This window comes from Dendronephthya gigantea, unplaced genomic scaffold (genome assembly GCF_004324835.1).
Source record: "Dendronephthya gigantea isolate DGI-Jeju-01 unplaced genomic scaffold, DenGig_1.0 000021F, whole genome shotgun sequence".
NCBI lineage: Eukaryota > Metazoa > Cnidaria > Anthozoa > Malacalcyonacea > Nephtheidae > Dendronephthya > Dendronephthya gigantea.
In genome coordinates this window covers 358,024-379,362 of record NW_021163031.1, presented here as the reverse complement: position 1 = coordinate 379,362, position 21,339 = coordinate 358,024, and the positions used below count along the sequence as shown (strand labels likewise).

The following is a 21,339-nucleotide window of genomic DNA, read 5'->3' as shown; positions in this document are numbered from 1 at the left end:
GAAAAAAAACTAACAATAGTACAATAAATAATGTGTGTTAGTGTGTAAGACACTTTTCAATTGAATAGTCATAATGAAAACCGCTGTTTAATAAATAACAAAGGCGGTCGCATAAAAAAAATGCGTTTCGCATTCAACCAATCGCACTTTGACACATTTAATGTAATTATAACCCCATTGTGACATATTCAATCAACGACAGAGTATGCCTTCATTCTTTGCCCATAAATGGAGTTCCTTATCAAAGTTATGCAAATATGCATTGATTGATAAGCACAGAGGTGTTTAGATTAAAGAAGATATGGCGCGGTTTTTGTATCTCGACCGTTTACACAAATTGTAGTTTCGCTTCTCTAAACCAGCGAGAAACGATGAGTACGGACGGAAAGGAATGTAAGGACACATACATTGATTTGTTTATAAATCAGCGTGTTTAGTCCCTAGCTAAAGTGGAGTGTAACAATAGACGGTCAAAAGGGTTGATATTAATTAAATTGAATTGTAAAGGTTTGGATTTCACGCTGTGAAAGATATTACCTCGGCCGAATTCAACCGTTCGAGAAAGTGCAATCTGTTTACCAGTAAACTCTTGTCGCATGGTACTGTTCTGTCGATGTAAACAACGGTAATTACTGAATGTATTTTTCGTTATTTAGTAACAACAAATATTTAAACTCTTGCGCGAGTGATTGTAAAAGAAATCGGAACCCATTCGGAAGGTTGAAATAATCGGACGTTGTTGTCTGTCCCGCCAAATATGGTCGACTCGTAAATCATGAAACGCAAGCAAAATATACCCAGGTAGGTTGCCACTTTCTCGTCCACCACCGGGACCTCGCATACGCAATGTGGCGGTAAAATTTGAATGCACGAACTACGTAAAATTCGATATCTTAGAATGTTGTAACAAAGTTAAACAATATTGTCCATATTGACTGTGTATTATCCTATGTATTATCTATGTCTTATCTGTGTATTATCTGTGTGTATTCTGCATAAGTAACTGTCTTTGCGATAGATTTCCATTTGATGCTTGCTTGATGCATGGTATACTCCAAAATAGTGTTTTTGTGTTTTTATCCAGTAGAAAAAGCGTATATCTACTAAATCGGTAATGTGGATATAAATTAAAACCGTAAATTGCCCGACTTATCGTAAATGAACTAAAAATCCTAAAAATCTCTGTAAAGATTAATTTGATTGTCGAATCGCACCCTGTGTATCGTCATGCCTCAGGTCAGGTCTGTCTCACACCAGCGATGCATGCCTGAGGCCAACCATTCTTTTTGTTTGACCATTTTATTCCAGATGATTTCATTCATCAGAGAGCCCTCCCCCCAAAAAATTCCTTTGATAGCGCAAGAGAAAAAGTCATGTTTCAACCTTTACATACGTTTCAGCCGTAATTTTTCTTTGTATTTTCCTGTTTGTTTTTCTTGAGAGCTCACAGGAACTAAAATTCCGTTATGCGCGGAAAATTCTGCCCAGCGGAGATTATGTTTTGAAGCTTTTATCACAGCCGTAATTTCATTAGTCGTGTGCACTTCGCTGGCACTTCGCCTGCGCAGGTGAAGTAGCTTTTAAAAAAGTGCTCGTTCGGGCGTGACGGCGTGAAGGCGCATATTGCGCAGGTCAAGAAGAGCTTGTAATGCTTAAAAATACTTTTAAAATTATAAATTGTAGGACTATATCACTGAGAGCAATATTCTAACTTGAAGAGTTGCATTTCGGGTTTCTAAACTGCCGCTACAGCTAGGATATATGAAGAGATATAAATAAAATTATTATACAAAATAATATAAAATAATATATAATAAATAATAAATATATTTCGGCCTTCTTCGACCGTTTCCACACTTCATCCACCTACGCAAATATTTTCATGATTTATAGCACGGTTATATGACTCCGTCCTGGTGAGAAAGAATGCCTGTCATCACATCAGCTTGCCAGGAAACTCACCGGGACAGATTATTATATTGATATAAATAATCGCTTGAAAACCTGTACTCAATTTATGCCTTAAGAAACTACGATAATCGTCGCTACAACGGTATAACATTATTATCTACCACCGCTATCATTTTGAAGTGCCCAAACAAATCTTTGACTCTGTATTCACTGCTTATTCTTTGTACAATGAATTGATTTATGATTTAACAACACCGAGGTTTGGCACCTGTTGGGAAATATGTATGTATGTATGTCCATACTTCCCAGAGCCCCAGGGCAAGTATCCTAGGTTCGTGGGTGTATTTTCATCACTGCATGCAAAATTTCAAACCCCCAACAGTCTTTTAAACATTTGGTAGTTTATTTTCAAATTTAATATTAAGGTTTATCGACCTCCCTTCCATAGCATTTTTATGAAGATATGAAGCCCTGGTCTAATTGTCCCTGGTCTCACTGTCCCTGGTCTAATTGTCCCTGGTCTAATTGGACCTGGTCTAATTGTCCCTGGTCTAACTGTCCCTGGTCTAATTGTCCCTGGTCTAATTGTCCCTGGCCTAAGTGTCCCTAGTCTAAGCCGGTCCCTTGGTTGAACAGTTGAACGATGGTTGGATAATCGTTGCTGATGTGTGATTAGTTTCGCTACGTTATTTAAATCCTATACCCCATGCATAATCGATCACATGTGGAATCATTGTTTCTGTTAAATGCTCTCTTAATTAAAGAACCCATAATTCAACACCTGCCCCTAGCAATATTACCCTAAAAAACCTTTTCATCAAGTGACCGGCTTGGACCAGGGCTTCCTTTCTGACTAGTTTATTTCATATCGTAAACTTCTAACATGACTCGATTTGAGAGCACTGCTCTGAATGGTTACCGGGTTAAAATAATGTATTTTTTATGAAATGAAATGCTTGATTGGTTTATTAAAGTTTCATTGGTTGATTGATACATTGACTATTGTGTCTCAAGGGTCAGGGGCCGGTTGTATGAATGCCGGATAACGCTATTCACCAGATTGTGATTTTTTCAACCGTTCTAAAATGCTTGAAAAGCAGCTTTGGAACCAACAATTATTAAAGAGAATCCGGCTTTCGTACAGCAGCCCCCAGGTTTTAACAAGAAATGGTGATGTTGTGTATATATATGATGCGACTTTTCATATGTGATTTTGCGTTTATCTCTGTTGTTATTGTTAAATGCATAACATTAATTGGATGCCACAAGTTAAAAAAGCGAATTTATTCACACGGAGCGAAGCAAAAGCTAAAATCCAGCGATAAGATTGGTATGAGAAAAAAATTCGCTGCGAAAAAGTTAAATCGCTTCCTACTTAATTTTATCAGTTTGCGCAAATAAATTCAGAAATGAAAAATCGGTTTTAGCCTTTTTTTAAACTCTAGCCAAACAAAAATGAAATAGTAATCTTCTTGCCTATCTGTCAAAGTGGTTGAGAGCAAGATGAACTATGATAAGATGAACGCTTGACGTCAATGATGAAGATTTTTGTCTTCGCTTTGAGTCCTTTAATGGCGTGTAATGTGCTAAGAAGAACATTAGCTTTTGTTCATTTCATATGCATACCACCATAGTAAAACCGGCCTCGCTATGACAATAAGTTTGTGTTCATAGTGTGTCCAGTGAAGAGCAATTATAATAACTAGTAATTTGCATAAACAGCACCAAATCGTTTGTCTGACTACGCCATTGCATGCGACTTGTAAATAATGCTAATCGTCCAAAATTTTAGGCGAATACGACCAGCGGAGGAGGCAGCAACAGCATTCCCTGACGCCAGCGACGAACCTCCAGCAAAACGCAATAAATCAGATCCCGAGAAAGAACCAAGCTGCGGTGATGCAAGTGATGTCTCTGAATGGAAATGGAATATCGCTGATTTTCGTAAAGAACATTCTGAAAATTTAAAAGAAGAAGTAAGTGTTAAGAAAGAACAAATAAGCGACTCTAAAGAACCTTCGAATCAATTAGAACAACCTTCGATTCATTCTAAAAATGGGTCATCGAACAGTTCAAGAGAAGAATATGATGAAAATTTAGGGAGTTCAAACGAGCGCATGAATGGTAGTAAAATATCCGTGACCTCAACTGAAGAAACCAAAAATGTTCCTGCAAAAGATGGAGAATATTTGAAGGAACCTCTGTTGAGGAACCCACCTCATATTTCAAGGAATCAAAATGAAGTGCCTGTTGAAAGCCTAAAAGAACCGTCAAGTTGTGTAAAGCTTCAGTCACCTGCCTTGGAAATGTCCTTGAACACTAATTTACGAGAAAGAAACGTTTCTAAATTCGGAAATGAAGTTCAAAATGATAACATGCCTGTGATTCTTAATGTATTCTCGTTATCAAAGAATCCTACTCAACAGTTTATTGCAAACACAAAACAAATAAACAGCGTTCTCTGTACACCGCCGTGTTCCCCACCCTTGGCCCAACTTGAAGCATTCAATGCTCGTTCAGTTCCAAGTCAGAATCCTCGGTTTCGTAATGATTTTCTCAATCAAGCTGCTTTTCAACAGCCATGGCGAGATAACCGTTATAAACAAGTACAACACAACTTTCAAAATTTCCAAGGACAGTCAAATAAACCAGTACAACAAGTTTATTATAATTACCAGGAGAACTTTTCTAAACCAGTTCAACAAGTTTCCTCACAGGAATTCTTTGATAAACCTGTAAAACAGGTTTATTATACTTCACAAGAATACCATCAGTCAAAACCAGTCCAACAAGGTTATTCATCACCAGTTCATATTCAGCAGGTTTACAAAACAGTACCAAAAACAGTACAGTCGGTCAACTCCCAAGTGTACATGAATAATCCAGTGCAACAGGTTTATACTCCTCAAGAGTATTTCCCTAAACAAGTTCAACCGGTTAATTTACAAGGATATTCTAATTATTACGCTCAACAAGGTAATCCTCCTTACGAATACTGGTCAAATCCAGTCTCAAATGTTAATCGGCAAAATTACGTCTATAATCATGTCCCGCATAATTCGACACAGATTGCTAATGGAGTTTTGCCGCTAGAAAAACAAACATCAAATCAAAGCCTTTATGACGTACAAGCTCCAACAAACACTCAATTTCCAAATCAAAGATATCAAAATTATGTAAACAATAGCGAACCAGCGCCACAACTGAACGAGACTTACTCGGTTGGCAAAGGAAACACTGTGTCGGAGAGTAATGGAATTTACACACGATTTAAACTGAAGCCGCTGACTGCTGAGGGCAACAAAGCGTCTTATCACGCTAATAATGTTTCGCCATTGATCTTAGAAACACCAATCATCCCAGACAAAATGCAAGAAACAACTCAAAACCAAACGACCGGAACGGCAGGCGTGCATTTTGATACAACATCCACCGTTTACATTCAGAATAGATTGAAATCATTTTCAAACAATAATGATTGTACTTCTGGTAAGAAATACAGAACAGAGACGGGTTGTTCTGCCATTTTAGACGGATTTGGAAGAAACAGAATTCTGCAAGATGTTCCTGCAACCAATACGAAAATGTATGATCTAAATGTTTCTGGGAATTTTCTGGCGAATTCCACAACAAAATCTGAGAATCAAACTATATATTCTAATGATTCTCGTGGTAGTACAACGATCTATATCCCAGTTTCTAGTAATGTGTCTGGTGAAACTGGTAAAGGCGAGTATTTAACAGCACGTGACGCAAAGGTTATACAGTTAAAACAACGTTTAGAAGAACAGGAAGCTATGCTAAAGAAACTACGAGAGAATCATTAAAACCTTTTCATCGTTTCTCGAAGGATGTTGTGTGTGGAGATTTCTTCTCTCGTTAACTTCTCCACCATCGCGTTTTTCTTATCTTTTTGTACTTCTATGATATTTTGCACGATACTGCAAATCCAGCAGATCAGATGTTGTGAACAGGTCATTTCATTGGTAATTGTCCATCATTTCAAGTGAAATGATATTGTTGTTAACATTTCCTTGTTGATCACCTTGTTTCGAATGAGGTAAAAGTTTCAAAGATTTAGTCATTTGTCATCGTATCTTTATAATTTAGATATAGAGTATCTATTACAAATACATAGTTATATTCATTATATTTTCTGATATGTTAAAGATTTGGTTTTGTTATTTATAAAGAAAGTTAATATATTTTTACTATATATTTTATGCCTTGTCTGGATGTTTTTTTTTTGTATAAGCGGTAAATAATCTTCCACTGTATGAGAGATATGCTTTAAAGATTTTAACTGTCGAAACCACTTCTAATTAGGTAATTAAGAATTATTCATTATTAAACAGTCACCCGGACCACAGAATACCTAACAGAAGTGGAACTCCTGTACTTTTTTCGTAAGTGTGATTCGTCATGATTCGTCACTTAGCAAGTGCATTTTTTTGAGGTAGTCACCCCCCTGCCAGTACTAAAAATGGCCTGATTTTAGACGCTGGCAGGGGGGTGACAGTCTCAAAAAAATGCACTTGCTAAGTGACGAATCATGACGAATCACACTTACGAAAAAATAGTATAGAGTTCCACTTCTGTTAGGTATTCTGTGCCCGGACTACAGAAAGTTCCAAGTAATTTATTCAATTACCACTTTCCATTAATTTAAAAACCGTTTGAATTCTAGATCCTAACAACTCATGATTATTTGGAAAAACCCGTTCCACATATGCCTTAGCATGCAGTTATGTTTGAATTCACCAGGTCTCCTCGTATGATTATCAAAAACTGCTCAAATTTCCATCAGTTTTTAGAGGACAACGAATTAACTGTTGCAATCTCGTGCCCAGATTCCACGATCTTATGGCGAGAAAATGTAGACTCTGGGACAGCATGCACGCATACTCGTTCCAAGTATGGCCCTGCTAAAGGGATCCTTCGTCATTATATAGAGTTACGTGCAAATTACAGTTTCATTGTATTCAATATATTGTATTCACATTGGCAATGAACAAGACGCGAAAATAGTTGAACCTAGTTGAATGTTTCGCTGATTTTTTGTGTTGTTTTTTTCCAGCAAATATATATACTACATCCTATTTGCCCCTGGTATTTCCTAATCAAATTGCCCTTGCGAAAGCTGTGTGGATAATATCAAACTGGATACTTGCCCGATGGCCTGTCTCTTCTTAAGATTTAAAAAACCTTTCAACGGAAATAATCTTAAAAATAGCATTGGTATGACAAAAAAATGCCATCGTATTATCGAAATGGATTAAAATCTTGCCTAACAGATCGAGCAGTAATAATGTGAAGTGAAAAAATTATTAAATGGGAAAGGAATATCTGATAATCGGTAGTACCAGACACTAAGAAAAGGTGTGGATTACATTTTAAATAGATTCTAGCTGAAAAACTAAACTGGCGCCATGTTGACACTCCAAAGTCCAAATTTGTTCTTTTTGCTGGTTTTCATCGTAGACCATATTGTTGCATGTACCCCGTGTCGCATTTTGTTTTAATTCGGTTTTCGAGTCTCCATGCCTGATAAAAATTGTCATTTAAACTTTTAAGATGGCCCTGTTATGAGAAGAATTCACTTTAAAACGTTTGTTCGCTTTCCTCCAAACAGTTCGATTATAAGTTAGACTGATCGTAGAGGTCAATCATGAGGTCATCTGATTGCGTCAAATGCGAAATTCAATCTTCAGTAAAACTTGTCAATATCAAACAGATTGGAACTTTAATCTCACGCGAATCCAGTCTAATGAAGCCGCAAAAATTCAGGTAAATTTGGGACGTTTCCCCACAAATTTACCTTATCCCCAAAGCTGCAAAAGTTCGCGATGTTTCTAGTTGGCATCAATATTAAACAAACTTTTTAAAACGTTTTAAAACGACTAAACGAGTTTTGTCTTTTACTTATCTAAACAAGAATCTCGATGTTTCAAATAAAACTCAATTATATTTCACTTCATTTTTCCCACCATTTAGTGCGTGCTATTTTCGACTAATAGTTTTGACAGTATATCTCTGTCGTTTTAATCATAATCTCTGCGCTCAATGAGTGTGGAGAAGCCTCAGCCATAGGAGAAGGAGAATTATCGAGAAACATGACACCAAAGGTCATTATACTGCTTCACCTGAGCAATTCTGGTTCAAAGGCGGTGAAGAAATATAATCTGCGTTTTCCTGATTTTAAAATACTGTGATTTTCTCTTTTAAAGAAGCTCATCCAGCCGTTTAACCTCGTTCTAACGATATTTTGTATACAATTTTTTTTACTTGATGTGAAATAGCGTTTTGAATTTCAAACGAAAAATGATGCATATATTAGTTGATGTAATATGATACATTCATTTGAGTTTATTTGTGCATCAAATGACAGAATTGCGTATATATTATTCGTCTTTATTGTTAAAACTGTGTTGAGAATTCAAGATTTATTTGACGAACTATCGTCATGTCCGAAGAACTTCCATTTCGCATAAAATCTGTATTCACGTTGGCAGAAGGTGAACCAAGAGATCTAGATCATGAAAATAAAGAACATCGCGATAACAAAACAGAACAAAATAATCCAAACCGCTGGCAAAATTTTAATGAACAATGGTCTACGGTTTGTTCGCTCGAGCATTCAGATGGTAAGCGGCCAAATCAGGTTTATTTTTCATCAAATGCTTTGGTAAAGTTGGCTGAAAAACATGGAGATACCTCAGACTCTGCCGCCGTCGATAATATGGAATCTCTTTCTGTAAAGACAGCTTCAAAAGAGGAACAAACTAAAATCGGCTCAAGTGATATTGCTGCAGCTAATATAACAGACGATACATTGCGATACGCAGTATTCAGAACAACTACAGATTCCTGTCCATCGTTTTGTTGTCGCCGGAATCCTGTGTTAGTCGCTACTCTACGAGCAAGAACGAAAACAGCGGACGGCCCCGTGCGATCATCATGTGTCGAAAGTCGTTTAGAGGAATCGTAGATTTCATTATCGTTTACAGACTTTGTTGTCTAGAAGTATTCGAATAACATTGAAATTCAACGTCGTTTAACAACCAGCTTCATCATTATCAACAACTAATAACTTCCGTCTTATAATCTTCACCATAACCTCAGGAAAATCTTTCTTTTAAGGCCGAAATTTCTCGGAAAGTCTGGAATAAGTCTGGTTAGAATTTTTACTCTCTAACTTTAGTACCCTTACTACTTTTGTAAATTGTTAGCCTCCCCCAGGTTACTTAATTTGGACAAATCCGAAAACGAATCCAGGAAATTACGGGGGGGATTACATCTCACCTTTCTGTCTCTCTCTTCCCCCCCTTGCCGGCGTCACATCCCTACCTCTAACCATTCTACCAATACTACAAAATTGGATATGTTTCAAAAAAACGGGAACTAAATAACAAATACAAAATATCGTATATCGATGAAACTGTATATTTTCATATTTTGAGAAAATCATATGAAAAATATAAGCATATATGTACATTTCTGTCATATTTAATGTTTAATTATCCATTGGCTCATTTAAAATAACGAGAACCAATATGAATTATGGTCACCTTTCTTTAATGCGATCCATGACAAATATCCTCTAAATTTGGCCTGCGGTCATTCCCAGCACGAGGCTGAGATTTAAGCTGCGAACTTTGCTATTTCTATTATCTGCCTGTCCGGTCCATCCAGAAATAATATGTAGTTCCTGTACTAGAAACCATCTCCCGAAAGTCCAAGCCAGGAGCACAAGAGCATTAAAGTATTTCCAACAAAACTTGTCTTCAAAAATACACCACAAACTTGTTGGGTTCAACCAGTGTATTACCATCTACCACGACACTGTACCTTGTGATCTGACTGTTTTTAAAACCATTTCTCTGCTAGAAATACTGTTTTTTCACGTCTTCTCTTTCTCCTGGATAACTGGGACAACCAAAGACACGACAAACAGTCCAAACACACAGCACATACTACCCAATATCTTGCCAAATACTGTCACCGGAACTACATCTCCGTATCTGAAACAATAACAAAATTACGTTGAACATAGAGCTATAGCTAAATTGTATATAATATAAAGATACGTTTCCGCAGTTTATACATATATAACTTATATCAATACACAACAATATTTCCTGCATAGTTTCATCTTTCTCAGGAGAGTTTGAAAATTCAATAAAAAAACTAAAAGACTTACCCGAGCGTTATGATTGTCACTCCAGTATACCACATTGCGTCCACTATACTACTGAACGTGGGAGAATCATTTCCATTTTCAGCAAAGTAAATAACGCTTGCAAAGAGTAGGACCGCCATGAATAGAGCGAACGATAGAAAGGCTAAATCTGGCGCAGCGTTCTTTATAGTCATTCCTAACTCTCTTAACTTTGCTGAATGTCTAGCAAGTTTAAAAACTCTCACGACTCTCAAAACCTTTAAAGCTGCAAGCAACTTCAAACTCCCACCTCCTCCTCCGTCTAGTGCAAGTAGAAACGTCACTGTTACATAGAAAGGAATTATTGCTACCAAATCAATAATATTAAGAAGTTCCTTCATGAAAATGCTTCGCGATGGCGCAGACCACAATCTCGCTACAAACTCAAGTGTGAATGCTCCGACACAAACTCCTTCCAGCGTAAAAAATTCCCATTTGTATTTCAAACCACACGCAATGTCGGGACATGGCACCGTTTCTGTGACTGTCCCAACAACACTGGCCAATATAAAAAGTCCGACAACGTATAAAATAATTCTTCCTAGTATACTGTGCTGGGGATACTCAAATAAATACCAGAGTTTTTCGCGTAAAGTTCCGCTAGAGCCCTCCAAGTACAGCTCAGCAGATTGAGCTATTTCCGAAGAACTTTTAAGCTGAGGTGCTGTTTTCTCTCGTTTTAGAAAATCTTCACAACAACTATTAACAAGCTCGATTGGGATGCCATAAAAATTCAGTTCTTCCAAAAATTCATGATGGCAATAGCCCCAGAAACAATGCAGCTTGCCAGTTCGATAGAAGTTCAGAACATATTTAAATATCAGCGGATCACGGTTCAAAATATATTCTCCTGTTTCAGAATTATGAAATCGCTGCATCATCTCGCCTCCTAGCAGCGTGTCCGGGTACCGTTCTAGTGTACTACGCCATGTCTGGAAGCGCCTTCCGCTTACGTTGAACGTGATACGAACGCGTCTATTGCCCGTATCGTTTTCTGTCAAACGTGGGCTTGTAGGCATAAGGATAATGAACCATTACACGAGATGAAATCCGACAAAAATTTTCTAAAAGCTTTTGTATACTCCAATATATTTATTATTATACAGCACTCAAACAGGTGTTGAGACGACGTTGTATACAAAACTCAGAGTTTCATTTCTATCCAAATCTGATTGAAATAGCGTGTGATATCCATGTTGGTAGACTCAAATACACGTTACATTCCAAAATATCATAGCCAGGTGTACTCCAAGGCATTAATAATGTCTATTCATCCAACAATTATCTCGAAGAATCGAAGTAGTTATTAAATTGCGTGTATAAGCAAGTATACTGGTTAACTACGTTAATTTTTAATTAGAAGCAAGCAAGCGCTGCTTTAGTATGAATAATTAAGTTACCGCATATATCTACCGTCGTTCGTCGTTCTAGCAAGCGTCTTGAATTACTACTTTACTATCGTGTAAGAACGCGTGCTTTCATTTTTCACAATTTTCTAACGTGACACTTTCTTTTCTAGTCTCATTGCGAAAATTTTCAGTTGCTGTACTGCCTGTTCTTCTTCTAAGAGTGTTTGTATACAAGTTTAGAACTAATTCAGTTCTTTCTAATCTAAAACAACCAGCCTGTTTGCATTTTAAGACAAAACAATTAAATAGAAGTTTCTATTCAGATTTACACATATTCTTTTTTGTTCAAAAGTTATGAGAACTGTGAATTCAGTTTAAAGTTTAATTTGTGCCTATTATAAGGCGACGTATATAGGTTAACACTGCCACTGGCACTGGGCTATAATCATTCTAGTTAACTTTTAACTGTAGTTAAGGACAGAATTGGCCAATCAGAGTTGTGTATTTCAGAGTTAACTAGGATTTAACTATGCAGAATGTCGTTAAAAAGTTTTATACAACCGTCCTCCGGAAAAGTGTGCGGCCAAGTTAAAGAAGTTCAGTTTATAATTTAAATACAAAGGGCTCTGGTATATTCGGCTTTTCGTTATGTGGAGAGCGGTGGCATCTTTTCGCTTTGTATTATAATTAAGTTCGTCAACAATTATTGCCGGTATAGCTAATGCCTTCTATACAGTGATTCAAACAAGACGCAATTTGGGACTGTAAATTCATTCTGTCTGAAGATGACTTAAATTAAAGTCGAAAATTTATGAAATTTTATCAAATAATGTTGAAAATTTACAGTCTCAACCTGTGTCCTGTTCGATCGCATCTTATATTGAGTGCTCTCAGACACAAAATGCCTCGTCTCTTACGCCTGTATTCAAAAAGCTCACTCACACTCATCGAGAGTGACATATAAATTTTGTTAATGCTGATCAATGAGAAAGTTTTTTCTGAATAGATGGAAAGATTTAAGGTAAATCACTGAAAATCAAGCCCCTATTCGGCTCGAAATACCGCCATTGAAACGTTATGAGAAGATTAAGATCTCCCACTCAATGAGTTTGAGTTTGAGTGAGCTTTTAGAATACAGGCGTTAGACTTTTACGCCTGTATTCTAAAAGCTCACTCACACTCAAACTCATTGAGTGGGAGATCTTAATCTTCTCATAACGTTTCAATAGCGGTATTTCCAGCCGAATAGGGGCTTGATTTTCAGTGATTTACGCTATATCTTACCATCTATTCAGAAAAAACTTTCTCATTGATCAGCATTAACGAAATTTATATGTCACACTCGATGAGTATGAGTGTGAGTGAGCTTTTTGAATACAGGCGTTAGACTCGAAATCTATGCCTGAACAACATTTTATAATTCAATCGATATAATTTGGCATTCATAATTTTAAACACAAATACGACAAGGCGCCATGTTAATTAATTGTGTTAACAACGGAGTGACCGCAAAAATTAATGTCAACATCTATGATATATTTTAACGTTTCGACTTTTGGAGTATTTTTATTTATTCCACTCAATTCTGGTTGTCAAAACGAGTATGTCGTGTTGTCAATAACTTTTTGTTTTTATTTTGTATTTTTGTGCTTACGAAATATCAAAGCTTTAACTGAAATAATAAAGCCGTTGAATTAGGGCGCTCTAATTAAATATTACCGTCTTTTACGAAATGTTGATCAAGATCCAACGTCTTGTAATATTGGAACAGGCAAAGCAAGAATAATTATTCCAAATAAACAGTAAAAAGCTGCCATGATCCTTCCCATGATTGTTTTTGGAAGTGAATCGCCATACCTGCATGGTAAAATAAGGTGGAAAAGTATGAATAAACTATGCAATATATAGAGTTTGGCTTCCATTCCTGTAAAGTTGTGTAGATGTTTAAAATTGAGCAAAAAGTATAAAAGAAAAAATTCCAAAGAAGGAGGCTTATTATGGCATCTCTGAGAAGAATGGAAGAATATGAGTCTACGCTTCATTTAATGAAAGACACTGCAATTCATGAGGTTTAACGCACGTGATTCTCTGATGTATTTTGTTTTGAATAATAATCGTTAAGCACGCAATTCGGCAACCAAAGTTCTCATTTAGATAAAGAATTTCTTTCTACACTTTGTGATAACTAAACTAAACCAATCAAATAAACGATTTCAATATTCATCCGGGATCTTGCGTCTAAAACGCATGCTTTGATGGCCAAAAATGGCCAAAAACAACACCCGTGATCCCGGTGTCGTGATGAAAACGTCACGCACTTTTATCCCCACTTACCCTAACGTCATCATTGTTACCACTGTAAACCACATTGTGTCCGGTATGCTCTGGTATGTATTCTTTCCTTGAAGGACTTCAACTGTATACAGACAGCTTGCGAAGAAAATATTGGCCAAAACGAAGGCAAAATAGAGGAAGCCCAAATCAGTGAACGCTTTCTTTAAACGTCGTCCAAATTTTTGCATGAATAAGGAATGTCTCGCGAGTTTTAGAATACGTATGCCACGCAGCACACGAAACACGTCCCAGATGTCTGTTTCTATAATCACGTTATCGTTAGTAAACCACCTTCTCGCGAGATCAATGTAAAATGGAGATATCGCAGCCAAATCAAAAAGGTTAAATTTATTTTTAAAAAATAATCTGAGACACGGAGTCGAGAAAAGACGTAATGCGTACTCGAATGAAAAGACGCACATAAATATGATGTCTGAAATCTCAAAAAATCTGTGATGACATTGTTCCCAGGTTTTCGTATCTTCCTCGCAGCGTATCGTGGCAACAGTAGCGCAGACGATACTAAGAAAAATAAAAACGCCAACCACGTACTGGAATAACCTTTCCCAGAATGAATCCTGGCGTTGTTCCAAGAAATTATGTATTGTTTTGCGAATTCTACGAAACTGATTTCCTCGTACTTTTCCCCAGGTCGAACCTTGTTTTCTGCCAGTTTTCTTCCCATATTTGAGTATTTTTAGCGACATTTCATAACAATCACCCCAACAGCACTCGTGAACGGTATCAGTTGGTATTCCATAAAACTTTAGCTCATCATAAAAAAGCTCCAGGCAGTCTTCGTGTGAAATATGCAGTTTACCTACTTGATAATATCTCAGAATATGACGAAACACTTCTGGGTCTCGGTCCAAGAAATACTCCTGTCTTTTGTCATCGTAAAAACACGTCAGCATGTTGTCGTTGCCAAGCAACGTGTCAGGATGCTTTCGTAAAGTACTACGCCATGTTCGAAATCTCTGTCCACTCACATTAATTATGACTTTCTCTCGTTTACTACTTTCCATCTTTCACCTGGTTGCTACTGCTAAAAACAGAGAATTGACTGACATCAAAACTTTACAGAAAGTAGCTATCCAAATATCTAAACTAACTGTCTTATAGTGAAAAATATATTTTTCTAATATTTTTGCCTTTTGGCTTGCATGCGATAATTGAAAGCTTCTATATTGGCATTAGCAATGACCTTAAACATCCAAAGATTAATTTTAAATATTCATTACAATTGCAGATACATTCATTATTGAAATGTAAATTGGGATTAATTATCGTCGATAATTGATTTTTGTTTAAATTTTCGAAAATGTCTGAAAACCGGGGAGATTCTTAAACAATTCCCAAACAAAATCAAGAGAACGAGTGATTATGGACAAAGATTCCCTTTAGATTTTGTTGTACAATACGGTTGAAGTGAAAACGGATCTATCATGCAATATCAGAATGAATAACCATGACAAGCTTGATGCTCAATAATTGAACGAATTATTGTCTAACCTGAGTGAATAACGCTTGCCTATAGATTAAACTTACTCATGCTCTTTTTTTTAAGATGCAGTATGCTTCAGTTATGATAAAAATATATCACTTTCGATCTTCTGCCACAGATAAAGAACTGTCTTGTTAACACGTCCACTTTATCTAACGCAAGGCGCCTGAATATGCTGGCGTTATAACTACGGATTATCCACATCTTAAATAATCAAGTAGTTTTTTTCATGAATTCTAAAAGAGGAATGTTTATTCAAACACATAACGTACGTGCATGCTATACGATAGTACCTCGATTTTTCATTATAAGTTTCAATCTCTTGAGTTGGCATTATTTCAACTTCTTGAAAAGTTCTGTATATGATCTCAGTAATATTTCTCAAGATATAAGAGATCATGACGGCTGAGGCTGCCAGAGAATAACCATATATAGACAATCATCCTGACTACTATAACCCCCAGCAGGTGACTAAGAGGATGACAAATCATCAACAACATCGGCCTAATTTCCAATTTTAAACCGCTGGCGTTGCAGGTGGCGGTAAGTGACGGATTTTCAGCTACGAGGTATAAATATTGTGAGTGATTCTGAGTGGGATAATGTCTGGTCAGTAGCTTCCTATAATTTATAATAAGCAGAACGGTGACTGTTGAAGCGTTAACTCCTTAAAGCCATAGCCGAAACCACAGCCGAAACCAATCATCGTTGTGACGGATTGACTTCAGACCACGTAAACACAAGCTAATTGTACTTTTCTTGATTTCTTCCTTTAGGTATTCCAAGATCGCCAATCAAAGGGCATGCATGCAAAAGCAAAAGTTAAGACCGATGTAGTCTATCTTAATATCACTGAGACAAATTTTTTTGCTTTTTGCGCTTTGAAAATTGACTTTAATCGATATTTCATTGTCCTCGAAATTCAGGAAACTCATCTTTATTATACCGCGTATGATAAAAAATTTTAATTTGTGTGTTTAAAGTATAGCTACCCTATTATATATTCAAGACTTGAGTGCGTGAAAACTTAGCAGCCAAATACACAAAAATGAAGGAAAACTCAACGGGGCAAACTTCGCCATATATAGTTTCGTTAAAGTTTATGCTGATTTATATTATGTAAAACATTAGTTATTATCCTGCATGTCAACGTTATTGAGAAACTAATTTTATTTAAAGTAATTTATATGACACGAAGGCATGCAATATACTACTCTGTTTACACGTAGCTCACAACCAGACTGCGAACAGCAGTGCCGGACATATGGAGTTTTTTACTTTGTTTTCATCAGTCAAATTTTCCCCTAACTTACCATATAATTTAAAATCTTACTGGCTAATGGCAGGTTAACATTGCAATTCTTCTCTAAAGGCGTCGCAGAGTGGATGTGTGCATGTGTAGACTGCTACATTAGAATCATGATATCATGACTCATGATGAGTCGTTACTTTAGTTTTATCAGTATGGACCGACAGTATTTGCAACTCATTATTAATAATACAGCGTGAAATCACATGAGAACATAGATATATATCATAAACTGCATGCCTTACCTCTACGTTTAGAAACGAATATTTCATAGTATTTATCATCATACATTTCAGCAAAACAAACATTTGCCGTGTCGAATAAAATGTGCAAACGTAACAATCGACGCCATGGTTCATGCAGTAATTATTTTTGTAAACTATTCAACTGAGTTGTTCATTTAACAGATATAACATCTATTATTATAATATTCATAGACAACGTTTATCACTTCTCCTTAAGTGCTTATCGTTAATCTTTGTTGTATATTGTGGTGACCATCCGGCGTTTTAATGGACTTTACAGCATGTATTGTATATTGTATGAATTAAGCCAATACTTTCGAGCGAAATTTTATTTTCTCGTGTTACGTTTGACAGAATAATAAAGTTCGAAAACGTATCATTTTGATTTTTCAACAAAACAACTCCTAAAGAGGAGAAAATTAACAATATATATTCTTATATATATATTCTCAATATATATTGTCTTTGCCCATCAACATTATATATTCATGTTATTTATTAATATATATTCACGTCGCCCAACTGCCATAAATATTATAATGCATGCATCTTATGAACAATATGACAGTTGTTTATTATTAACGTTGTTCAGTCGTTTATATATGTTTAGTATTATCTGGATGGGCCAGATGGGTTGCTGTGTATAGTCATATAACCTGAAGTGTCTTCAAAAAAACGTTTTGTAATAGAATGAATATACCTGAAATTGTCAGGATGACAGTCACGTTCGCTATATTCTTGCAGCTAGGCAGTGTGGGATTGCCACCGGCGCGAGAGCGGGTAAAACGAATATAATCCCATGCACAATGGCAACGGCCAGTTAACTGTATGCATGAAAACATTAACATGTCAGTCAGTCAGTCAGTCCGTCAGGTTATCTACTAATTCATCTATATTTTTAATAATCAGTCTTTCTATTAATAACGTTTCATTATTTATCCCAACAACGAAGCCTGTGCCACAGCGGCCCCGAGATATCACAAAAACGTTAAAGAAGATAACGGTCATCGTGTCAGTTAAAAAGTATATTTTGTATTTATTCCTTGTGAATATCTGACTTTGCAATTGACTATGATCTGGCCAATGAGAAACTTGCTTTTATAAACGAACAGATGCTACACTTAAATGAAAAAGCTTGCAGTTGAAAGCTGAAAGACTGGGCACCATTAATAAATCAACAGAGGTGCAAACAAGGAAACTGGGAACGAAAACATCTAAAAATAGGTTTGATGGAGTTTACTAATGTGTTCATTAAATAGCTTTAAATAAGATTTTTCCTCTATGTACAGTATATGTGTAAATTTGATTATGTTTCTACATATTTTATCAACGATGCGCCTTAATACTGGGGCTCACAAGCCGTCGTAAATGAACCTCCGTTGTAAAACCGTTATACAGGTTTTTGAAGTGAACAAGAGATCCTGTACTTGGTTCATCGTAGAGTGGAAATATTCCAATATATGCATCAACGTCTTGTTTATCCACTGCTTTCCCATCAACGTAAACACGAAAGCCATCACGATAAACTTTACTTCTTAATAAAACCCAAATCCTTTTTTCTTGACTACGCATGTAGAATAACTCGTTTTCTCTCGCATCTTGGGATGTTTTCATTTTCTTTGTCGAATTGAAATTCATCTGTGGATAACTCACACCTATTACCAATCTTGTGCTCTTCTTACCCCCATCTTCTACCATAAGTACACAAGGATCCCCTACCATCCAAAGTGGTCCGGGTAAATTAGTTCGCGGAGTGAAAATAGAATACCCGTATGTTGTTAAACCAATCCGGGGGGAATTATTAAATTTTACAACATGTGCATTTGTATCTTGCTGAAGCAATTCATATTTCGGCAGCCCGTATAGTCTTTCCTGCCTGCACACCATTTTATATAGTTTTTCATAAGAAGAATTCACTAACACTGCATACTCGTAATTTATTCCATCTGGATTACCTCCGTGACGTAACACAGCTGTTGCGTAATACCCGTCTGTTATTTTCGGGCTGTCAGATGTTTGCGTTTGATTGACAAGCCAGACATTTAGATTTTGCTTGCCTGCACGCGGGACGTAGTAGGCGTTTTGATTAACATCGATTAGCATGGCTGGTGAATTTTCTGCCCACATAAATCTCCTGCCATATTTTGGTGTCCCCAAAGATATCTCATAACCATTTAACCGTATAGACCGCCTACGGTCTGCAAAATGTCCTATATTCTGAAATAGCGTTGTTTCAGCTTTAGCCGTTCTGAAACTAAACCGTTTTGCTCTCACATCGCTGCCTACACACACTAGTAATTCGTTGAAAAAGAAAACGGATTTTTTAAACCATAACTCCGAACGGATATTGTCACCATACTTTGGTCTTTCAAAATCCATGGTGAAAACACCGTTACGAAATTTGCTGGTTCCTTGAAAATTCATCGCTCCACAAAGACTCTTGGGATTATACAACTGATCTTGCCCCATGAGTTGTTCTGCAGGCACACGTAAGGAAGTAGTGCCTGGTAGTCGGGTCCAGTCCCAACCTCGGTCAATATCGTACGCTTTTAAACCATAATCCGTGTTTGCAATCAATAACTGTCCATAGCTCTGATACCTGCCATACTGGTTACCTCGTGTAGAGGATTCATGGCCCCAAACGAAATTATTAAACCCCTTGACAGTAACCACCCAATTTTGACGTCGGTGTATTGAGAGTGCTGCAAAGTTTTTTGCCCAATTGCCTTGTGGGGCTGGCTCTGCACTAATTCCAAGCACCTTTGCGCGTTTTTTCAGCTCATACAGAAGCGACAGAGACCCTAATGTAAACATATATGAGGTCTTCCATGAGCATCCTTTCCCGCTCTTTAAATACGATTGTACGTCCCTGTTGGACTCATTGAACATGCGCATGAACAGACGAAGACTTTCTATATGTAGTGGGCTCGCGTGTTCGTCTCTTGTGGGCCTACTGCTTGGAGGTGAGCCAGCATATTGAAGCCATGTTGAAGTCCTTGGTGGCAGAAAATCTCGCGAGTTTTCATCCCATAATACGGCATAAGCGAAAGCTGGTATAAGACAAATAAGCTCAGGCTTTGCCAACGTAGGATTGTTTGTTATACTGTTAGGGATGGCGTACTGTTCCGACAATAGTCGCATGAAATGAATTGCTTTTCTTAAATCATTCCGACTTCTTTGAGACAATTCATAGTTAGTCCCTCTGAGGAGATATACTACTTGTGACGCGGTCAGAAGACCTGGTAACACGTAATCGTTTGGATAGAATGACCTATGATGATATCCGGTATAATCCGGTTTTATGGTGCCTCCTAAACCGGGATTGATGCTTAGTGCATTTTCGTACCAGGCTCTCAAAGCTTTCATATCGCGCAGTTTGTCCAAAGCTTGTTGAAGTGTGGCCTCGGGCATGACAAGTACACACATCAAACGGTACAAAAACAGCGTTCTTAATCGGTCAGCAGTCGTCCCTAGAAATTCAAACGGATTCTGGTATATCTCTCCGAACTCTAAATACCATTTCATTATTTCGATGAGCCGTGGTAACAAACCAGAGTGGTGCAGCGGCTCACGAAGTAAAAAAATTGACGTCACAAATCCTTTGCTACTTCGGTTCATTTCGTGGTCCAGCGATCCCAGGCCACTCCCGACTGCCCATCCTTGATCAATGATGTATTCAAATATCCCCAATATCCTTAAATATCTTTTACGGTTGATTTCCTTCATTGCCATTTTCATTTTATGTTCGGTTAAGGGTCGTACTCCTAACTTATACTTAAAATAAAATATATTCATATATTCCTTCTCAAAACCGACAAGTTTTTGTAATGTAACAACTTGCTTGGCTGGGTCGTTTAACTTGGGCAATTCGACTTCAATAATCTTACGAATTTCCTCTTTCCTTGTGGAAAAATAATACTCAAACGCTAGAGGCAATAAAACTTTTCGAAACAAGAAACCAAACTTAATATCGGGAGCATATATCGATTGTTTTCCGTACTCAGAATTGCGGCAAAAAAGTGGCGGACCCTTTATAAAACCATCTTTTGTCTTTGTGATATTCATTTTCTTTAAATATTTACGCGCACGTTTCATTTGTTTTTTAAGCCTCGTCCAACGCTTTTCATGGTAGCCTGTAAGTTCGTATGTTGATTTCCCCTTCACTCGGTACCAATCTCTTAATCGCGTTCTGATCAATCGTATTTCCTTCAAATGACGTAATTGTTGGTCGGTAAGTTCGAGTCCATTAAATATTTCATTTCTTGGTTTTACCAAACTCCAATGATACGTTTGTTGCCAGAAATTTCGGGAAGTCCGTATCCATCCTCTAAATGGAGGAACAATATTATCGCGTGATTGTGAATGTAAATTGTTAACAATTGACAGAAGATCGAAGTAAATGATGCCCGTTTGCCGAACAGGAGCCTGAATCCGCATAAGATATAACGGCAACCACGGGCGTCTAAGTT

The 21,339-nt window shown here is 37.0% G+C and overlaps 4 protein-coding genes across 7 annotated transcripts; 1 reads left to right on the top strand and 3 right to left on the bottom strand.

Annotated features, from left to right (window-relative positions):
• The first annotated feature begins 289 nt into the window (after nucleotides 1-289).
• Nucleotides 290-6,064, top strand: LOC114522007 (myb-like protein AA). Of its 3 annotated transcripts, XM_028542603.1 has the most exons (3): nucleotides 290-393; nucleotides 657-801; nucleotides 3,704-6,063. In XM_028542603.1, exons 2-3 carry the CDS (start codon nucleotides 776-778, stop codon nucleotides 5,736-5,738), a joined length of 2,061 nt encoding a protein of 686 aa, XP_028398404.1. In that variant the 5' UTR covers nucleotides 290-393; nucleotides 657-775; the 3' UTR covers nucleotides 5,739-6,063. The 3 variants fall into 3 exon arrangements, with proteins under 3 accessions (XP_028398404.1, XP_028398403.1, XP_028398402.1); XM_028542602.1 differs by lacking the exon at nucleotides 290-393 and having other exon boundaries at nucleotides 543-801; XM_028542601.1 differs by lacking the exons at nucleotides 290-393; nucleotides 657-801 and adding an exon at nucleotides 553-625 and having other exon boundaries at nucleotides 3,704-6,064.
• A 3,332-nt stretch (nucleotides 6,065-9,396) lies between these two features.
• On the bottom strand, nucleotides 9,397-11,440 carry LOC114521799 (potassium voltage-gated channel subfamily D member 1-like). The gene is made up of 2 exons (XM_028542338.1): nucleotides 10,112-11,440; nucleotides 9,397-9,932 (listed from the first exon to the last, which is right to left on the bottom strand). The coding sequence occupies exons 1-2, from the start codon at nucleotides 11,146-11,148 to the stop codon at nucleotides 9,812-9,814; spliced, it is 1,158 nt and encodes a 385-aa protein (XP_028398139.1). The 5' UTR covers nucleotides 11,149-11,440; the 3' UTR covers nucleotides 9,397-9,811.
• Nucleotides 11,441-12,801: 1,361 nt separating this feature from the next.
• On the bottom strand, nucleotides 12,802-15,843 carry LOC114521869 (potassium voltage-gated channel protein Shal-like). 2 transcript variants are annotated; one of them, XM_028542439.1, is made up of 3 exons: nucleotides 15,610-15,843; nucleotides 13,813-14,857; nucleotides 12,802-13,335 (listed from the first exon to the last, which is right to left on the bottom strand). In XM_028542439.1, exons 2-3 carry the CDS (start codon nucleotides 14,835-14,837, stop codon nucleotides 13,218-13,220), a joined length of 1,143 nt encoding a protein of 380 aa, XP_028398240.1. In that variant the 5' UTR covers nucleotides 14,838-14,857; nucleotides 15,610-15,843; the 3' UTR covers nucleotides 12,802-13,217. The 2 variants fall into 2 exon arrangements, with proteins under 2 accessions (XP_028398240.1, XP_028398241.1); XM_028542440.1 differs by having other exon boundaries at nucleotides 13,813-14,854.
• A 2,318-nt stretch (nucleotides 15,844-18,161) lies between these two features.
• Nucleotides 18,162-20,619, bottom strand: LOC114521889 (chondroitin sulfate ABC endolyase-like). Its single transcript, XM_028542464.1, has one exon. It carries the CDS (start codon nucleotides 20,606-20,608, stop codon nucleotides 18,197-18,199), a length of 2,412 nt encoding a protein of 803 aa, XP_028398265.1. The 5' UTR covers nucleotides 20,609-20,619; the 3' UTR covers nucleotides 18,162-18,196.
• Between the last annotated feature and the right edge of the window lie 720 nt (nucleotides 20,620-21,339).

Coding starts and splice junctions, on each gene's coding strand:
- LOC114521799 (XM_028542338.1), bottom strand. CDS start 11,148: ATGCCTACAAGCCCACGTTTGACAGAAAACGATACGGGCAATAGACGC. Junction 9,933..10,111: donor GTGACAATCATAACGCTCGG/GTAAGTCTTTTA, acceptor TTATTGTTTCAG/ATACGGAGATGTAGTTCCGG.
- LOC114521889 (XM_028542464.1), bottom strand. CDS start 20,608: ATGAAAATGGCAATGAAGGAAATCAACCGTAAAAGATATTTAAGGATA.
- LOC114522007 (XM_028542601.1), top strand. CDS start 597: ATGGTACTGTTCTGTCGATGTAAACAACG. Junction 626..3,703: donor TTCTGTCGATGTAAACAACG/GTAATTACTGAA, acceptor CCAAAATTTTAG/GCGAATACGACCAGCGGAGG.
- LOC114521869 (XM_028542439.1), bottom strand. CDS start 14,837: ATGGAAAGTAGTAAACGAGAGAAAGTCATAATTAATGTGAGTGGACAG. Junction 13,336..13,812: donor GTAACAATGATGACGTTAGG/GTAAGTGGGGAT, acceptor TTTACCATGCAG/GTATGGCGATTCACTTCCAA.